At 49.0% G+C, this 15,648-nt stretch overlaps 2 protein-coding genes and 3 non-coding genes across 6 annotated transcripts; all 5 read left to right on the top strand.

Annotated features, from left to right (window-relative positions):
• Nucleotides 1–4,898: 4,898 nt before the first annotated feature.
• Nucleotides 4,899–4,967, top strand: LOC147526305 (small nucleolar RNA SNORD58). Its single transcript, XR_015222945.1, has one exon. It is a non-coding gene; the product is annotated as a small nucleolar RNA SNORD58 (small nucleolar RNA).
• Nucleotides 4,968–5,061: 94 nt separating this feature from the next.
• On the top strand, nt 5,062–9,480 carry RPL17 (ribosomal protein L17). Its single transcript, XM_009982071.2, has 6 exons — nt 5,062–5,118; nt 5,254–5,294; nt 6,715–6,849; nt 7,588–7,686; nt 8,798–8,989; nt 9,396–9,480. The coding sequence occupies exons 1-6, from the start codon at nt 5,079–5,081 to the stop codon at nt 9,441–9,443; spliced, it is 555 nt and encodes a 184-aa protein (XP_009980373.1). The 5' UTR covers nt 5,062–5,078; the 3' UTR covers nt 9,444–9,480.
• LOC147526306 (small nucleolar RNA SNORD58) lies at nt 7,999–8,068 on the top strand. The gene has a single exon (XR_015222946.1). It is a non-coding gene; the product is annotated as a small nucleolar RNA SNORD58 (small nucleolar RNA).
• On the top strand, nt 9,078–9,147 carry LOC147526307 (small nucleolar RNA SNORD58). Its single transcript, XR_015222944.1, has one exon. It is a non-coding gene; the product is annotated as a small nucleolar RNA SNORD58 (small nucleolar RNA).
• Nucleotides 9,481–10,495: 1,015 nt separating the features above from the next.
• On the top strand, nt 10,496–14,331 carry CZH18orf32 (chromosome Z C18orf32 homolog). Of its 2 annotated transcripts, none has more exons than XM_086629573.1 (3): nt 10,496–10,553; nt 12,728–12,983; nt 13,605–14,331. In XM_086629573.1, exons 2-3 carry the CDS (start codon nt 12,756–12,758, stop codon nt 13,677–13,679), a joined length of 303 nt encoding a protein of 100 aa, XP_086485699.1. In that variant the 5' UTR covers nt 10,496–10,553; nt 12,728–12,755; the 3' UTR covers nt 13,680–14,331. The 2 variants fall into 2 exon arrangements, with proteins under 2 accessions (XP_086485699.1, XP_086485698.1); XM_086629572.1 differs by having other exon boundaries at nt 10,519–10,553; nt 12,731–12,983.
• Nucleotides 14,332–15,648: the final 1,317 nt, after the last annotated feature.

The raw sequence follows: 15,648 nt of genomic DNA on the forward strand, positions 1-15,648 counted from the left end.
GCACCTCTGCTATGGAGACAGGCTGACAGTTGAGGCTGTTCAACCTGGAGAAGAGAAGACTCCAGGGTGATCTTATTGCAGCCTCCCAGTACTTAAAGGGCCTACAGGAAAGCTGGGGAGAGACTTTTTACAAGGGTGTGTAGTGTTAGGACAAGGGGCAATGGCTTTAAACTGAAAGAGGGCAGATTTAGATTAGATAGAAGGAAGAAATTTTTCACTCAGAGGGTGGTCAAACACTGGGACAGGTTGCCTAGAGAAGCTGTGGCTGCCCCATCCCTGGAAGTGTTCAAGGCCAGGTTGGATGGGGCTTTGGGCAACCTGGTGTAGTGGAGGGTGTCCCTGCCCATGGCAGGGGGGTTGGAACTGGATGATCTTTGAGGTCCCTTCCAACCCAAACCGTTCTGTGATTCTGTGATTCTAAAATCAGGGAAAGAAGATGCAGCAGCTGTCTGAAGGCTGGAAAGCTTTCAGTGTTTCCAGCTCCAGCATCCAAGCTGGTTTCAATCTAAAATGAGTATTGGGTGCCTTTGCCTTCAAGATTTTCTGCTTGACCATTAGACAAGCAATCCATTTGTATGTAATTTTGTGAATGACAGTTAATATCCCCACATAACGAGTGGGCTGCAAAAACTGGGTCTGTAAGACAAATGCCAAGATATCTGCAAAATTCTGAGGACCTGGCTTCTGTCCTTATGCAAAGCACAAGTCAAAACCCCCTCCTACAGCATGGTGGACACACAGTGTCTTTCAGTGAGCCAGACTTCAGCTTGGCCAGTCAGCCCCCATGGAAGTGTCTGCCACGAGGACTTTAGGACAGACCCTCCCATTGCTCCACCTGCCCCTGTGTTAGAAATTACTGCCCTCAGGAAGGGCGGCAGAGGCAGATGTGTGCCTGAGCTGCAACTGAGTAGGGGCTAAGAGTCATGCTGGAAGGTGAGCAGGGGGGTCCTAAGGCTGGAACTGATCTCTCCTTTTGTTTCCAGACCCGCTGTGAAAATATAGCCCTGGCCAGTCTCGGAGCTCACCTCTCCTTCTGGCCAGGAGGGACGGTGGCTATCAAGGGCATTGACTGATTGTCACTTAGGATGACATTTGGCTTGGCAATTCCAGTAGGACTGATAAGGTCCCTTGTTTGTTCACAGCTAAATCCACAAAAGGACTTACGTGATACCACATTCCTGTACCCATATGCTTCCCACTGTCTGCTGGGCTCTTCCATGGCAGGTTAATGGGTGGAGCCCCCTTCCAGCCCCAGGAACACATCCAGAGGAGAGGAGTGAAGCCAACGCGTTGCCAGCTGCTCAGCAGAAATCCTGGAGCAGGAAAGGTGGGAACATCTTTGCCACAGAATAGCCTATGGATTCCAGGTTATGGTGTGGCTTTGAAACCTCTCAAGGGAAGAAAATTGAAAGTGGGTCTCTCACGTCCTGGGAGTGTGCTGTGGCCACCACACCGCTGGGTTAAGATGGGCACTATCACTTTCTGCAGGTTTCTACCTCAAGAGATGGTAGAAACCTGTGCTGCCCTTGTGATGAGCCCTTCACAGGAGGATGCTAGCAGCAGGAGCTTCCAGAGCACAAAGTAGAGGAATGGTTCAGGTCTGAACAGTTGGATCTTTGCTTTCAATGCCTGCTGAGAGTGACACCTTCCTGGGCATGCGCGGCACAATCACAATCACCTGGGCTGGGTGGTGCGGCCAGGGGAGATAAGAGGGATGGCACCACCGGAATTTAAGGCAAAATCCCACGGAGTTGAGATTCCAGTAGGATCAGGAGGCAGCACAGGAGTTTTGAGTAACAAGATTTTGGACTTACGTGCCTAAATTTTCTGCTTAGGATGCAAAAGCTCTTTTCGAGTCAGCTCGCACAAGCTAAATATTCAAGGCAGCTGGTGCACTGGAGGAATAATCTGGGTAAATCTCAACACGGGCACATGCTCAGCTGCCTCAGCCCTGATCTCCGCACCAGATATCTGCTAGGCTGCCTCTGAGAGCAGTTGTTCACCTCCCAACAAAGATGAAAACACACATCTCATTTCCTGACACCATCCACAGGAGCTCCTACCTCTACATTTCCACCACTGCAAGCCCCAAGCAGCTGATCAGAAACAGTTCCATGAGCCAGGGAAACAGAAAACGTTTAAGTAACAGAAAACGTGGCCTGCTTGTTTTGGATTTCATTGATAAACATGATGACTATAGGATAATTCCCACCATGTGTCAATTACTTATGTTTCAGAACTCCCTTCCGGCTTTCTCTGACTGTCTTGTTGCTCCTGTGCTCTCCTGCTAAGAAGCAGCTGCATGTAAAGGTGCTTCCCATGGAAAGTCCGTTTTCCTGCACCAGCACTGGTTTCCTACATGGAGGTGGATGTGAAGGGGAGGGCAGGAGTGACAAAAGGAGTAAGCTTGCACTCACGTAGGCTGTGAGAGGAGATTCCCACAGCACAGCGGGGAAGGTCACGGAAGTGTTTGAGGACATCAGCTTTTGCTAGTTTCCATTTATTGCGTCTGGAAACACAGTGCTCTTGGAAATAGTACTAATATACATGGTTCTTGTTCCACAGGAAGGAGAACTGAAACACTTAGGAAAGTGTTAGGTCTCACTCTCCTGAGACCCCACCTGGAATACTGCGTTCAACTCCGGTGTCCCCAGCAAAAGAAGGACATGGAGCTGTTGGAGCAGGTTCAGAGGAGGCCACAAAGATGATCCGAGGGCTGGAGCACCTCTGCTATGGAGACAGGCTGAGAGAGTTGGGGCTGTTCAGCCTGGACAAGAGAAGGCTCCGGGGTGATCTTATTGCAGCCTTCCAGTGCCTAAAGGGGCGACAGGAAACCTGGAGAGGGGCTTTTTACAAGGGTGTGTAGTGACAGGACACGGGGCAATGGCTTTAAACTGAAAGAGGGGAGATTTAGATTAGATATAAGGGAGAAATTTTTCCCTCAGAGGGTGTTGAGGCACTGGAACAGGTTGGCCAGAGAAGCTGTGGCTGCCCCATCCCTGGAAGTGTTCAAGGCCAGGTTGGATGGGGCTTTGGGCAACCTGGTGTAGTGAAAGGTGTCCCCGCCCACGGCAGGGGGGTTGGAACTGGATGATCTTTGAGGTCCCTTCCAACCCAAACCATTCTGTGATTCTATGAAAGCGTTGGAAATAATTGCTGAGATATCTTTTTACATATTTACTGTTTCCTTGAAGCCATGAGACCTCAGAAGGGGCACTTTTTCGTGTCTGTTTATTTTGTTCTAGTAACGCTTGACTTCGAAAGGCTGTCGTGCGTGTATTTCGGCGGTGCTGATCCTCCTTCACTTACCACTGTTCTGAGATTGCTGCATGCACCGCGGGGCTGAGCAGCCCCCAATCCTGTGGACGATGATGGAAGTGCCAATTGGTGAATAATCTCGAGTATCTCAAAATTAAGTATCCATGACCAAAAGCTACTGCATGTGTTCTTGTCAGTGCGGGCTGCTAACTCCTATTTTCACGAGAACCTTATATATAAAAAGAAGAAATAATATTTGCCCGCATCCCAGCAGGTTTCCCTGCTTTGAGATCGGCGCTCAGAAGTTACTTGGAGACTTTCCAGAAAGCTTCCCCTGGAAGGCAAAGTGAAAGGCACCTTTTAAGGCAGGTGAATGGAGAGCTGCAGTCAAGCTTAGAGCTCTACAGTTTCCAGCCATGTAAATATTTGTGATAGTTCAAATATTTCCCTTCTCCCAGCTGGGTGAAATCCTAGCTTCAAAGCTTTGGGTTTTTTTAGTGCTAAACAAGAGATCCAGAAATAGCTTCCCAGCCAGAGCACTTACGCGGGCCACAAGTTCTTGCTCTGCTCTGTGTTCTGCTACGCACAGCACTGAACCCGGGCTCGCTCGTGCCAGGGAGGTGCCCGGACATCAGGCTACCAGCTGCTCGGGAAGATGTTTTCTCTTTTTTCCCCACTCCGTAAAACTTTTCCTGAGGAGCCTTTTGCTGATGCTGGGTACCACTTCCAAGAAACGTCTTCCTTTTATTGAGCCCAGCAGTTCCAGTCGCAGATGCAGCCTAAAACGGAGAAAAAAAAAAAAAAAATCGACAAGTAAGTCTTTGATTTTTTTAACAGCAGTGCAATAAATGCCAGCGGCAGCTCATAACCACGAACCTCCGCGGTCCCATCTCTGCACGCACACCTCCGCCAAGCGATGTGCCCCTCCATCCTCATCCTCAGCCGCCATCTAGCTGCAGCCCTCGGGCCTGCTCCTCGGCCGCGCCTCCACCATCTCCGCCCCGCCGGCAGCGCCGGCCATGCGCGGGTTAGCAGAGCCGTGCCCTGGCTCCCGTGCCCGCCTTTCCCGACAGAACAGCTGTCCTCCCCGCGCAGCGACCGGCCAGGCCCTCACGGAGACGCGCCCCCCGCCATTTTGCGGGGGCAGGCCTCGGGCCGCGGGGAGCCCCGCAGAAGCGCGTTCCCGCGCCCGCACGCCGACAAAAGGACGCGGGCTCGGTGCACACGCACGACTTATTTCCACAGCTCGGGCTCACACGCGGGGACGCGCCGCCCTGACCGCTCCTTCGCCCACCCCCGCCCGTTTGACGACGATCCCTCCGCCACGCTTCGCCGCGCGCTCGGCGCGGCACTTCCGCGACGCCCCCCCGCCTCCCCGGACGAAATCTCGCGAGAGCGGGGCGCGGCTTTCCCGGCTCCCGGCATGCTTTGCGCTCTCTCTTCCCCGCTGCCGCGCTGAGGTGAGGGAGCTATGGCTGGCGGGCCGCGGGTCGTATCCGCGCCCATCCTGCCCGGGGGGGGCGAGGACGGGGACAGGGCTCGGCCCGCCGCGCCGCGAGCCCTCGGTAGTGTCGGGGCGGGAGGGCGCGGGACGGAGGGAACGGGGTTGGGGGCGGATGCGAGGTGGAGGCCGTCGGTGGCTGCGGTGATGACTTTCTTAGGACACCTTTGGATTTCAACGTGAAAACAAAGCGTAATTCCTGAGCAGCTCCTCCGGTTCGCGGTGGGCGGCGAGGGGAACTCTCCAAGCTCAAAGTATATCCGCGTTAGAAACTTAAATTTTTTTTTTTTTTTTTTTTTTTTGCAGTTGAGCTCCAAAAATGGTGCGCTACTCTCTGGATCCAGAGAACCCCACGAAATGTGAGTTGTTTTTTGTTGTTTTGATTTGTTTTTTTTTCTTAAACGTTTCGCGTAGGATTTAACCGAAACCATTGAGGTTTTAATTCTAAAAATCGGTCTTTTTTTTTTTTTTTTTTTTCTTTTTCCCCTGCGCAGCATGCAAGTCACGGGGATCCGGCCTGCGAGTGCATTTCAAGGTATGTAGGAGGAAACCAATTAATTGAGTTTTGGAAGTTTTTTTTGGTGTTATTTTTTTTTTTAAAGGCCTTTTACTTTCCTGTGTCATTACATAGTTACTTAGGGTGGTAGTGTAGGTTTTGCTTTAGCTGCCTGTGATGCTTTTTTATCCACGGAACCAAACCCGCGATGGTGTGGGCCAGATAGTTTCCTGTCTAAGACAGATAATAAAATACAGTAGGCAAACAGTTTTAGTGGATTTAGCAGGAGGAATTGGGCTAGTGTTAAATGAGACATGCGTTTCGCTTGTCTTACTCTGCCTTTTTGGTCGTTTGGAAAGAAGGTTGTGTGGTCATGCTGGTGGCCAAGAGGCATGGGAGGGGGAGGCTTGCAGTGTTTGGCGTGAGGACAGAGGATCCTCTGGAGAAGGTTTAAGTGTGGCAGTGAATTCAGGACGCATCCAAGTTCACACAACCCAAAGCAGAGCAGATGCTGTTCTGCTTGGTGTGATATAGTGCAGGTGAAAAGAAATCTTGTTCTTTTGGTTTATTCCGTTGTGATCTAGAAGCGTTATAGTTACTGTCTGACTGTCGGATTTATTGTGTGTCTTGAGCACTGATGCATTATCCTTGATTTATCTTTCCAAGCCTTTTTCTTCTCTCACCTTTGTAATTCCCTTACAGAGACAATTAGATTGTTGGTAGCTTGTTTTCTCATTGCTTCGTCTGAGGTGCCATATTTGATATTTTAGTAGGAGCTTATCCTTCAGGCTCCTGCGTTTTTGGATTAGTGGGGAAAGAGGAGCTGTGAAAAGTATAAACACTCAATATTTTAATTTTGCTGGTTGGAAAGATCTGGCCATTGGGTAAAAAACAATCAAGATGTGCCAGAGCCACGGATTCAGTGATGGAAGTCATACCAAGGGGTAGAAAAGTGTGTGTGTGTGGGAATACAAAAACACGCCCCCCCAAAAAAAAAAAAAAAAACCAAAACAAACCACACCAACTTGTTAATTATAGAATCACAGAATGGTTTGGGTTGGAAGGGACCTCAAAGATCATCCAGTTCCAACCCCCCTGCCATGGGCAGGGACACCCTCCACTACACCAGGTTGCCCAAAGCCTCATCCAACGTGGCCTGGAACACTTCCAGGGATGGGGCAGCCACAGCTTCTGTGGGCAACCTGTGCCAGTGCCTCACCACCCTCAGAGGGAAGAATTTCTTCTTATATCTCATCTAAATCTCCCCTCTTTCAGTTTAAAGCCATTGCCATTATTAATCATAATTCAGTTTTGTTTTTTTATTTGAGTGTGTTTTTTTAAATTGAGTTGGTAGCAAAAAAAAACCCCAGGGTCCAGGAAAGAGAGCGAAGTGTTTTTGCTCGTGTTACGACTTGGAAAGATGTGTTCAGGGGGGCTCTGCTGTGCTCTGTGTTTCTAGAACACTCGTGAGACTGCCCAGGCCATCAAGGGCATGCACATCCGCAAGGCCACCAAGTACCTGAAGGATGTCACCCTGAAGAAGCAGTGCGTGCCCTTCCGCCGCTACAACGGAGGAGTTGGCAGATGTGCCCAGGTGAGGACTGAGATGGCTGTGGCGAGTTAGGGAAGAATCATAGAATCATGGAATTGTCTGGTTGGAAGAGACCCTCAGGATCACTGGGCCCAACCATTCACCCTGCACTGTCAGAGTCCCTAAACCATGTTGCTCAACACCAAATCCACTCGGTTTTTAAACACCTCCAGGGATGGGGACTCCACCACCTCCCTGGGCAGCCTGTTCCAACACTTCACAACCCTCTCTGGAAAGAAATTCTTCCTGATATCCAACCTAAATTTCCCCTGGTGTAACTTGAGGCCATTCCCTCTCGTCCTGTCATTCCTAACGTGGGAGAAGAGACCGACCCCCATCTCCCTACAGCTTCCTTTCAGGTAATTGTAGAGAACGATAAGGTCCCCCCTGAGCCTCCTCTTCTCCAGACTAAAAAGTCCCAGCTCCCTCAGCCGCTCCTCGTAGGACAAGTTCTCCAAACCCTCCACTAGTTCCATTGCTCCTCTAAGAGAGTAAAGGTGGTGCTGAGATAGTGCAGAGTGTGGTCTGTTGTTGACGACACTAGTTTTGTATATAAACTTAAGAGGGAGGAAGGAGTTATTCCTAATTCTAGCACAGCACACATTGCATCTACTTGGAGTGTCAAGTAGTTGATTTTTTGGTACGCGGTCTTGATACAAGAGGGTGTGATGGCAACTGCGTGGCGTGTAGAGGGCAAGTTAGGTGGTCCCAGGATGGAAACGGAGCTCTCCTCTTTTCCAGGCCAAGCAGTGGGGCTGGACGCAGGGCCGCTGGCCCAAGAAGAGCGCGGAGTTCCTGCTGCACATGCTGAAAAACGCGGAGAGCAACGCTGAGCTCAAGGTGGGTGGGTACTAAATGCCAAGTGCTGGTGGCGGGTCAGCACTCCTGAGCTCGGCGGCAGTGTACCGCCTGCTTTGCGGGTGGAACTGAACTGTGCACAGGCTTTTTTTGGTGTGCTGTTTATTTGAATTAGGCTGTGTGCATTTTCCAGTTAAAATGTGAGGAGTGGTTTTTCACAGGTAGGTAGTTTGAGTGTGGCTGTCCACTGTTCGGAATAAATAAGGTTTAGATGTCTTAAAATACACAGAACAAAGCGAAATCTGTGGACTCTTGGTCAATTTGTAATGTACTTGGTCTTAATTTGGTAACTGATGGCAGTGATGACGATCTTAGGACACCTTTGGAATAACCATGAAATAACTATACCTTTTTTCTGAGCCATCAGCATAATTTTAAATCCATTGTGATGTGTAGAAAGGTGGCTGGTGTTTTTCTGACTTCAGCTATTACTTGCTAGGGTCACAGAATGGTTTGGGTTGGAAGGGACCTCAAAGATCACTCAGGACCTGCGGATGCACCTCATCAGGTCTCATGGACTGGTGCACCTTCAGGTTCCTTAGATGGTCTTGAACCTGATCTTCTCCTACAGTGGGTGATTCTTCATTCTCCCAGTCCCTGCCTTTGCCTTCCGTGACTTGGGCTGTGCCGCTGGAGCTCTTGCCAGTGAAAACTGAGGCAAAGAAGTCATTGAGAACCTCAGCCTTCTCCATAACCCGGGTAGCCAGGTCCCTGGTTCCTTCTGGAGAGGGCCTGCATTTTCCCTGGATCTCTTTTCGTCACTGACATATCTATGGAAGTTTTTCTTGTTGCCCTTGATGTCCCTGGCCAGATTTAACTCTATCAGGGCTTTCGCTTTCCTAACCTGGTCCCTGATTGCTCAGACAGTTTCTCTGTGTTCTTCCCAGGCTACCTGTCCTTGCTTCCACCCTCTGTGGGCTTCCTTTGTGTCCGAGTTGTTCCAGGAGCTCGTTCTGTGACACTGCCAGGTTAAGCTGTTCTATTTGCCAGCAGTGCTGTGTGTGTGAGGGTGGTTATTCATGTTTTTGCTGTGGAGATGATTTATTTGAAGAGAAAAACAACTCAGAAGTTTTTCACTTTCGCCTCCTGGCAGGGTCTGGATGTGGATTCTCTGGTCATCGAGCACATCCAGGTCAACAAGGCTCCCAAAATGCGCCGGCGCACCTACAGAGCACACGGCAGGATCAACCCCTACATGAGCTCCCCCTGCCATATTGAGATGATCCTCACCGAGAAGGAGCAGATCGTTCCCAAGCCCGAGGAGGAAGTTGCCCAAAAGAAAAAGGTACCAAGCATTATCGTATACTTAACTCATCCGTGATGTCACTGTCAGGAAATCTGCGCATTAACTGGGCATTTTCCAGGCAGAGAGGTTGCTGTGATGACCATCTTAGGACACCTTTGGAACACCCATGAAAAAAACCACAAGTTATTCTGAGCAACCTCAACATTTATTGTAAACACGGCATTGAGAACTTGGGAAGGTGCTTCTTGGTGGTTTGTGTCACACAGAGGGTTGGTTCTGCCCTCCCTGGAGCAGGTGCAGCGTTCCCGGTAAAGCTGTGATGAGTTACAGTAAAATTTTAGAAATTTCCAGGAATCCTCCATACCCCTGTCAATGGATGATGGTGAGGATGTTTTTGGAATGTGTGGGCTGTTGCTGTTGTCTCATTTGTGTGTTTGTTTTTCAGATATCCCAAAAGAAGCTGAAGAAGCAAAAGCTCATGGCTCGGGAGTGAATCTGGTGCAACAGATGTACATAAATAAAATCAAAAAGTGAAGATGTGTGTGAAATTCTCTGCTTTCTCCAGGCTTTTGCCACAGATGGTGCCCAGCGGGTCTGCTCGGCTTTCTGAGCTGTCAGCGTGGTGCTGTGGGACACCACGTGCTGCAGTCAAAACTGTGTTCCTTCAGCAGTGGGGATACTGGTGATGTGATTCTGAGTATTGCTCATACACAAGATGAATGTGCTGGTGGATGAGAAGCTCAACATGAGCCGCACTGTGCGCAGGCAGCCCAGAAAGCCAACCGTGTCCTGGGCTGCATCCAAAGCAGCGTGGGCAGCAGGGCGAGGGAGGGGATTCTGCCCCTCTGCTCTGCTCTCATGAGACCCCACCTGGAATACTGCGTTCAGCTCTGGGGTACCCAGCACAAGAAGGACATGGCGCTGCTGGAGCGGGTCCAGAGGAGGCCACGAAGATGATCCAAGGGCTGGAGCACCTCTGCTATGGAGACAGGCTGAGAGAGTTGGGGCTGTTCAGCCTGCAGAAGAGAAGGCTCCGGGAGACCTTCCAGCAGCCTTCCAGTACCTAAAGGGGCTACAGGAAAGCTGGAGAGGGGCTTTTGACAAGGGTGTGTAGTGATAGAACACGGGGCAATGGCTTTAAACTGGAAGAGGGGAGATTTAGATTGGATATAAGGAAGAAAATTTTCACTCAGAGGGTGGCGAGGCACTGGCACAGGTTGCCCAGAGAAGCTGTGGCTGCCCCATCCCTGGAGGTGTTCCAGGCCAGGTTGGATGAGGCTTTGGGCAACCTGGTGTAGTGGAGGGTGTCCCTGCCCGTGGCAGGGGGGCTGGAACTGGGTAAGCTTCGAGGTCCCTTCCAGCCCAGACCGTTCCGCGACTCCATGAAACAATTCACACCGCTGCGCGTTGTACGCGCCGCCGCTCGGCGTCCCGGCCGCGGGGGCGGGCCCGACGGGCGGGGTTCGTGCCACGTGACTCGCACACCGCCGTCTCTCATTGGCGATCCCGTGGCGCGCGTCAGCCGGAAGCGCGCGGTGCCGTTTCCGGTGCGGCGGAGAGGGCTGCGGCAGCCGCTAACGGCGCCGGGTCGGTGCCGACTGAGGTGAGTGCGGGCGGGGCGCGGCGCGCTCCGCGCCCTCCGGCTCCCCGGGAGCACCGTCGGGGCCGCCAGGCCGCCGTCCCGGCGGGAGGTGCCCCGGGGGTCGGCCTCGCCGCGCCGTTCGCTCTCCGCGTCTGCGGCCGGCACGGCCTCGTTAACCGGGAGCGGGCGGGGTGAGCCCCGCGGTGTAACAGGCCGTGCCGAGCGGTGGAGCTCCGCGGTTCCAACGCCTGTTTCAGCGGAGCTTTATCCGGCCGGGAAATCTGCGCGCTCCAGCCGTGACGTCGGTACCGGCGGGAGGGGGAAGTGCCGCCGGATGCAATAGCTCGTCCCGGACCGTGCACCGGGAAGGCTGGCACGGCTCCCGGGGAATACGCGAGCCTGGAGATCGTCCTGCCGAGGAGCAGAACTGGGATGTGTTACGTAAATTAGCCCTTCCAGACTAGGTCACCCTTTATAGGGGGGAAAAAAAAAAAAAAAGAAAAAAAAGAAGGGGGAAAAAAAAAAAAAGAAAAAAAAGCCCTTTTGTCTGCATCGCCTTTTTTTAATTCCATAAAAACAGTTGGCTGTTTTTGTGGAATAGAAAAAGACGAGTTACACTCGGGAAACAGATTCCAAACGCACTTCCATTTGCAACGTCATGCACGTCACCTTGCTGCTAAAATCGAGCCGTTTGCCTTTTTTTTTTTTTGTTTGCTTGTGGGGTTTTCGTGCGGTTTGGAGTTTTTTTCCCCCTAAAAATTAATTGCCAGCTAACGAGCCAACAGAGCATCACTAAATGACAGAATAAATTCGTAAACAATTGTTTCAATTATTAGAACCGGCGTCGTGCTTCCCCTGACTTTCCTTTTGCATCTGGCAGAGGAATGACTTGTTTTTCAGGAAAACTTGTTTTTTTCTGGAATCCATGTGAAATGGCTGTACGGACACTCGCTGTTGCCTCACAAAGACAGCCTGGGGTGTTCCCTCAAGGCACGTTCTATAACGAGTGGATGAATCCACAAAATCTTGCTGAAAATTTACTATTCTAGGAGGTTCTGGCAGAGAGAGTACGGGAATTGTCTTTTTGAATGGCTTTAACGGATGACCTCATCCATCTTGTCTCAACTTAAAATTCCTCTCTGACTTCAGAGACCAGCAGATCCTGTAAAACTACATCAAAACTACACGTGGAGTCAGCTGGAAATTGGTGTTCTGTTGTTCCACAGGGCCTCCTGGGGCTAAAAATCTTTAGGATTGCTTAAAAAAAAAAAAGGGAAACTGATCCCAGACAAAGTGTGCTTATCTGCCTCTTCATTCTCTACCTTGGGAAGCTTTTGTTTTGCTGCTTAATGTGAGGACCCAGGTGTCAGCAGCCTGGAAAGGAGGAATTCCAAGGGCAAAGCTCTGTAGAGTATATCTAATATATTTCTCACCATCACTGAAAGGGCCAGCTCTAATTCTGCTTCCCAGTGTTCTCTCCCAGTTTCACCTTTCCACCCCTGTGCTTTGGCTTTCTGCTGTTTTAGAATCATAGGATCATGGAATGGTTTGGGTTCGAAGGGACCTCAAAGATCACCCAGTTCCAACCCCCCTGCCATGGGCAGGGACACCCTCCACTACACCAGGTTGCCCAGAGCCTCATCCAACCTGGCCTGGGATCAAGTGATTGTTCCTGTGTAGGTGGAAGGAAATACAAATCCCTACTAGGATTCGCTTCCCTGCTCCCACCAACCTGCCCTTCAGTGGCAGCATGCCGTTAGATGGATTGGAGTCCTGCCATTCAATTGCACCGTGAAGAAAAAAGGAATGAGAAAAACAAACCTTTTGAATCCTCTGTTATATCATACTAAGAACTGGGCTAATATCTGCAGCTCACTACTCAGACTGTTTCTGTGTGGTTTAGGCAAATCTTTTATTTCCTGGATGTGCTTTCCTAAGTTGCAGCTGTAGGAATGATGAATTAATGCAAACTGTACTCCTTTTTTATTAAAATGTCAAGAGTGTTTCCCTTGCTGTTGTTGAGGACTTTATAACGTTGGAACATATGGCATTTTTGAAACTTTAACGGTTATTGTTAAAGAGTCTTTGGTGTTTCAATATCAACTACAATCTTTTTTCATTATTTAAGACTGTTTTCTTCTTAGCTTATAGCACATCAACACTGTCATCCTGAGTTGTCGTTTCTTCCCCCTCAGCAGCTTTGTCACAGAACGAGAGGAAGCCATGGTGTGCATTCCTTGCATTGTCATTCCGGTTCTCCTCTGGGTCTACAAGAAATTCCTGGAACCGTATATCTATCCCGTTATCGCTCCGTTCATTAAGCGCGTGTGGCCCAAGAAAGCCGTGGAAGAAACAACAGCCACAAAACCAGGCCAAGGAGGCAGCGCTGGAGATCCTCGGGCACCTTCCGCCGTGAAAAGGGATCAGGAGGAGGAGTCTGGAATTTATAGTGTAAGATTAATGCATTTAGCTCACCAGGGAAACTCCACATAAAGCACCCGGTGATGGTTCGGGGTGGGGCACCACCAAAAAAGCAAATAGTTGGGTGTTTCTACAGAAGCTTTTGTAGCTGTTTTCTTATGAAAGGGAGTGACCAGTACTGAGCCAGGTGGAAATAGTTGCTTGAAGACAGCTTCTGGTAGGTCCTGAAAGGATAGAAGTTGCACCTGTTTTCTGAAACAGCTTAGTTAATTTTTTTTTTTTTTCATAACTGACTGTTCTTTCGGAGAAGGAAGAAGTCAAATAACATCACACCAGATGCATGAAGCAGAATTAAAAAAAAAAAACAAACCCACACTCTTGAGCCAGCTCTGCTACTCATAATGCGGTAGCATTTGTTACTTATCTCGTCTAAGAAAATTAAAAGATTCGTATATGTTGTCTTTGCTTCCCTGCCCCCTCAAAGCAAAAATTGTGTGTAAATCTAAAGACACACCAACACTTTGGTTCTTGCTGCAGATTGCTTTGCAGGTCTTCACTGGCCTTGCTCCTAAAAGTAATTTTGATTGTTACTGTTCCAGGTGTGGAGTCCTTCTTTGACATCCCATTAATGATGCTGTCTTTTATTTGCAGTTTGAAAGCAATGGTGTTCCGAATGGAGTGGCTGCAAAGAGATCTACAGAGGTTTCTGACAAGAAAACGGATTAAAGGATTTTATTCCCTGGTGTCCAATATGAACTGGTGGTATTCCTCTCACTTTTTTCTTTTTCGTTTTCGCTGAGTGAAAACCCTTATCACTTAGAGGAGAGGGTCTCTTTTGCCACTAAAATGGCAGCTAGCACATTTCCTAATTTAAAATGCTTGAAAACTCACGTTCTTTATTTCCCTCGCTGGAACTACTTTTCATCTATAATCTATTTGGTGTGGTTAGAGTTTAGGTTAAATAACTTATGAATAAATCTAGCTTTGGAAGGTAAATGTCTCTTAGCATCTTAGTTTTGCTAACTGCTAGTGCGGTACTTCAGGCTCTCACCTTAAAAACTATAGCTGTTCTTGACCTTGCTAAAGAACCCCGAATTGCATTGTGGCAACCTAAGTGTCATGGCTAAATTATGAAGAGTTCAGGTTTTGAAGTCAAAGGTGGGGATGAGCTAAAGAAGTGATGCTGTATGCAAAATTTACTTAGCTTACTAAAAGCAGAAAGCCTTGCTTTGATACTTCCATTAATTATTTTCCTTGAAATGTGCCTTTCTTTCCTGAAGAGCAGCAGCAGCAGCATGACGCAAGAGAACTGTTGCTTTATATTCTGTTGCAGTTGTTTAAAATGGTGCAATTCTGTCTTTAGGAAAAAAAAAATCTCTTTAACGTGCTTGTGTAATTTGAATTCTAATAAACCAGGATTTTATTTAAAAATAAGTTGCTTTGTAGAATTATTCTTAGGCTTCTGAGCTACCAACATCTAAAGTGGTAACAAAAATCTTTGAAAACCTGTAGACAGACCCCAGGCAGAAGGAGGTCATAAAATTACTGACTTCATGATAAGAAAGTGGGCTCAGCAAGGGTGTGCACTGATAGGACACGGGGAAATGGCTTTAAACTGAAAGAGGGCAGATTTAGATTAGATATAAGGAAGAAATTCTTCCCTCTGAGGGTGCTGAGGCACTGGCACAGGTTGCCCAGAGAAGCTGTGGCTGCCCCATCCCTGGAAGTGTTCCAGGCCAGGTTGGATGAGGCTTTGGGCACCCTGGTGTAGTGGAGGGTGTCCCTGCCCATGGCAGGGCGTTGGAACTAGATGATCTTTGAGGTCCCTTCCAACCCAAACCCTTCTGTGATTCTGTGATTCTGAGTCGAGCGTTGCCTGCTCCTGGGAAGATGTGTGCTGGTGCTGACTGATATCCCAACACTGTAGTGCAATTGTGAAGCGTTCTAGATGTCCCTGTGCTTATTAAGGAATAGAAGTGATAATTCCTGCTTTGTACTCTCTGCCAAACCAGAGCGTGCTTTAGGAGATTGAAAACAAAACCATTCTATCAGCTTTGGATTGCTATTTAGGATTTATCATCTCCCTAAAAGTCCTGCCTAAGGACCTTTTTATACATGCAGTCCTTGAGCCATCACTGAGGTCCTGCCTTGTTCTTGCGACTGTCTTTTCTCCTACCAGATAATTAATTATTCCAAAGACTTGCTTGATGCCTTCCACATGCGCCTGGTGAGGCGTTATCGTTTCCTTCCATACCTGTTTTTGTCGGGTCTTGTGTGAATCCACCTGCAGTGTTCACAAGTGGGTACCGGGCCCTTGTTGCTACAACCAGTACTTCTGCAGGGAGCTGAGTCACGGAAAACTCCGTGTAAGATGTTGCCTAATGCTGTGGGCTCTCCCTTAATGGGGCAGTATATTAGGAAGTGAGTTTGGTGTTACTGTTGAATCAGCTTTTGCATCATCCTTGGAACATCATCCCCCATCTGATCCCATCACAGACACAGCCTTCTCCTGGACCGGTGAAGTCACCTACCCTTTGTGATATTAAAACCTGGTTTTATTCTTCTGAGCATGCATGCACGGTGTAATTTACACAGTAAATATAACAATACTAACTGCAGTTTGTAACTTCTCAGAGATACTGTTGTGTGGATCATGTGGTAGAAAAGACAGGATTAGATAGCGGAAGTCAGGGAA

This window comes from Tauraco erythrolophus, chromosome Z (genome assembly GCF_009769465.1).
Source record: "Tauraco erythrolophus isolate bTauEry1 chromosome Z, bTauEry1.pri, whole genome shotgun sequence".
In the NCBI taxonomy this organism is placed as follows: Eukaryota; Metazoa; Chordata; class Aves; order Musophagiformes; family Musophagidae; genus Tauraco; species Tauraco erythrolophus.

Excerpts from the sequence above, each read along its gene's own strand:
- RPL17 (XM_009982071.2), top strand. The coding sequence starts at position 5,079 with ATGGTGCGCTACTCTCTGGATCCAGAGAACCCCACGAAAT. Across the intron at positions 5,119-5,253 it reads TCCAGAGAACCCCACGAAAT|CATGCAAGTCACGGGGATCC; the intron begins GTGAGTTGTTTT and ends TCCCCTGCGCAG. Across the intron at positions 8,990-9,395 it reads AAGTTGCCCAAAAGAAAAAG|ATATCCCAAAAGAAGCTGAA; the intron begins GTACCAAGCATT and ends TTTGTTTTTCAG.
- CZH18orf32 (XM_086629573.1), top strand. The coding sequence starts at position 12,756 with ATGGTGTGCATTCCTTGCATTGTCATTCCGGTTCTCCTCTGGGTCTAC. Across the intron at positions 12,984-13,604 it reads AGGAGTCTGGAATTTATAGT|TTTGAAAGCAATGGTGTTCC; the intron begins GTAAGATTAATG and ends TTTTATTTGCAG.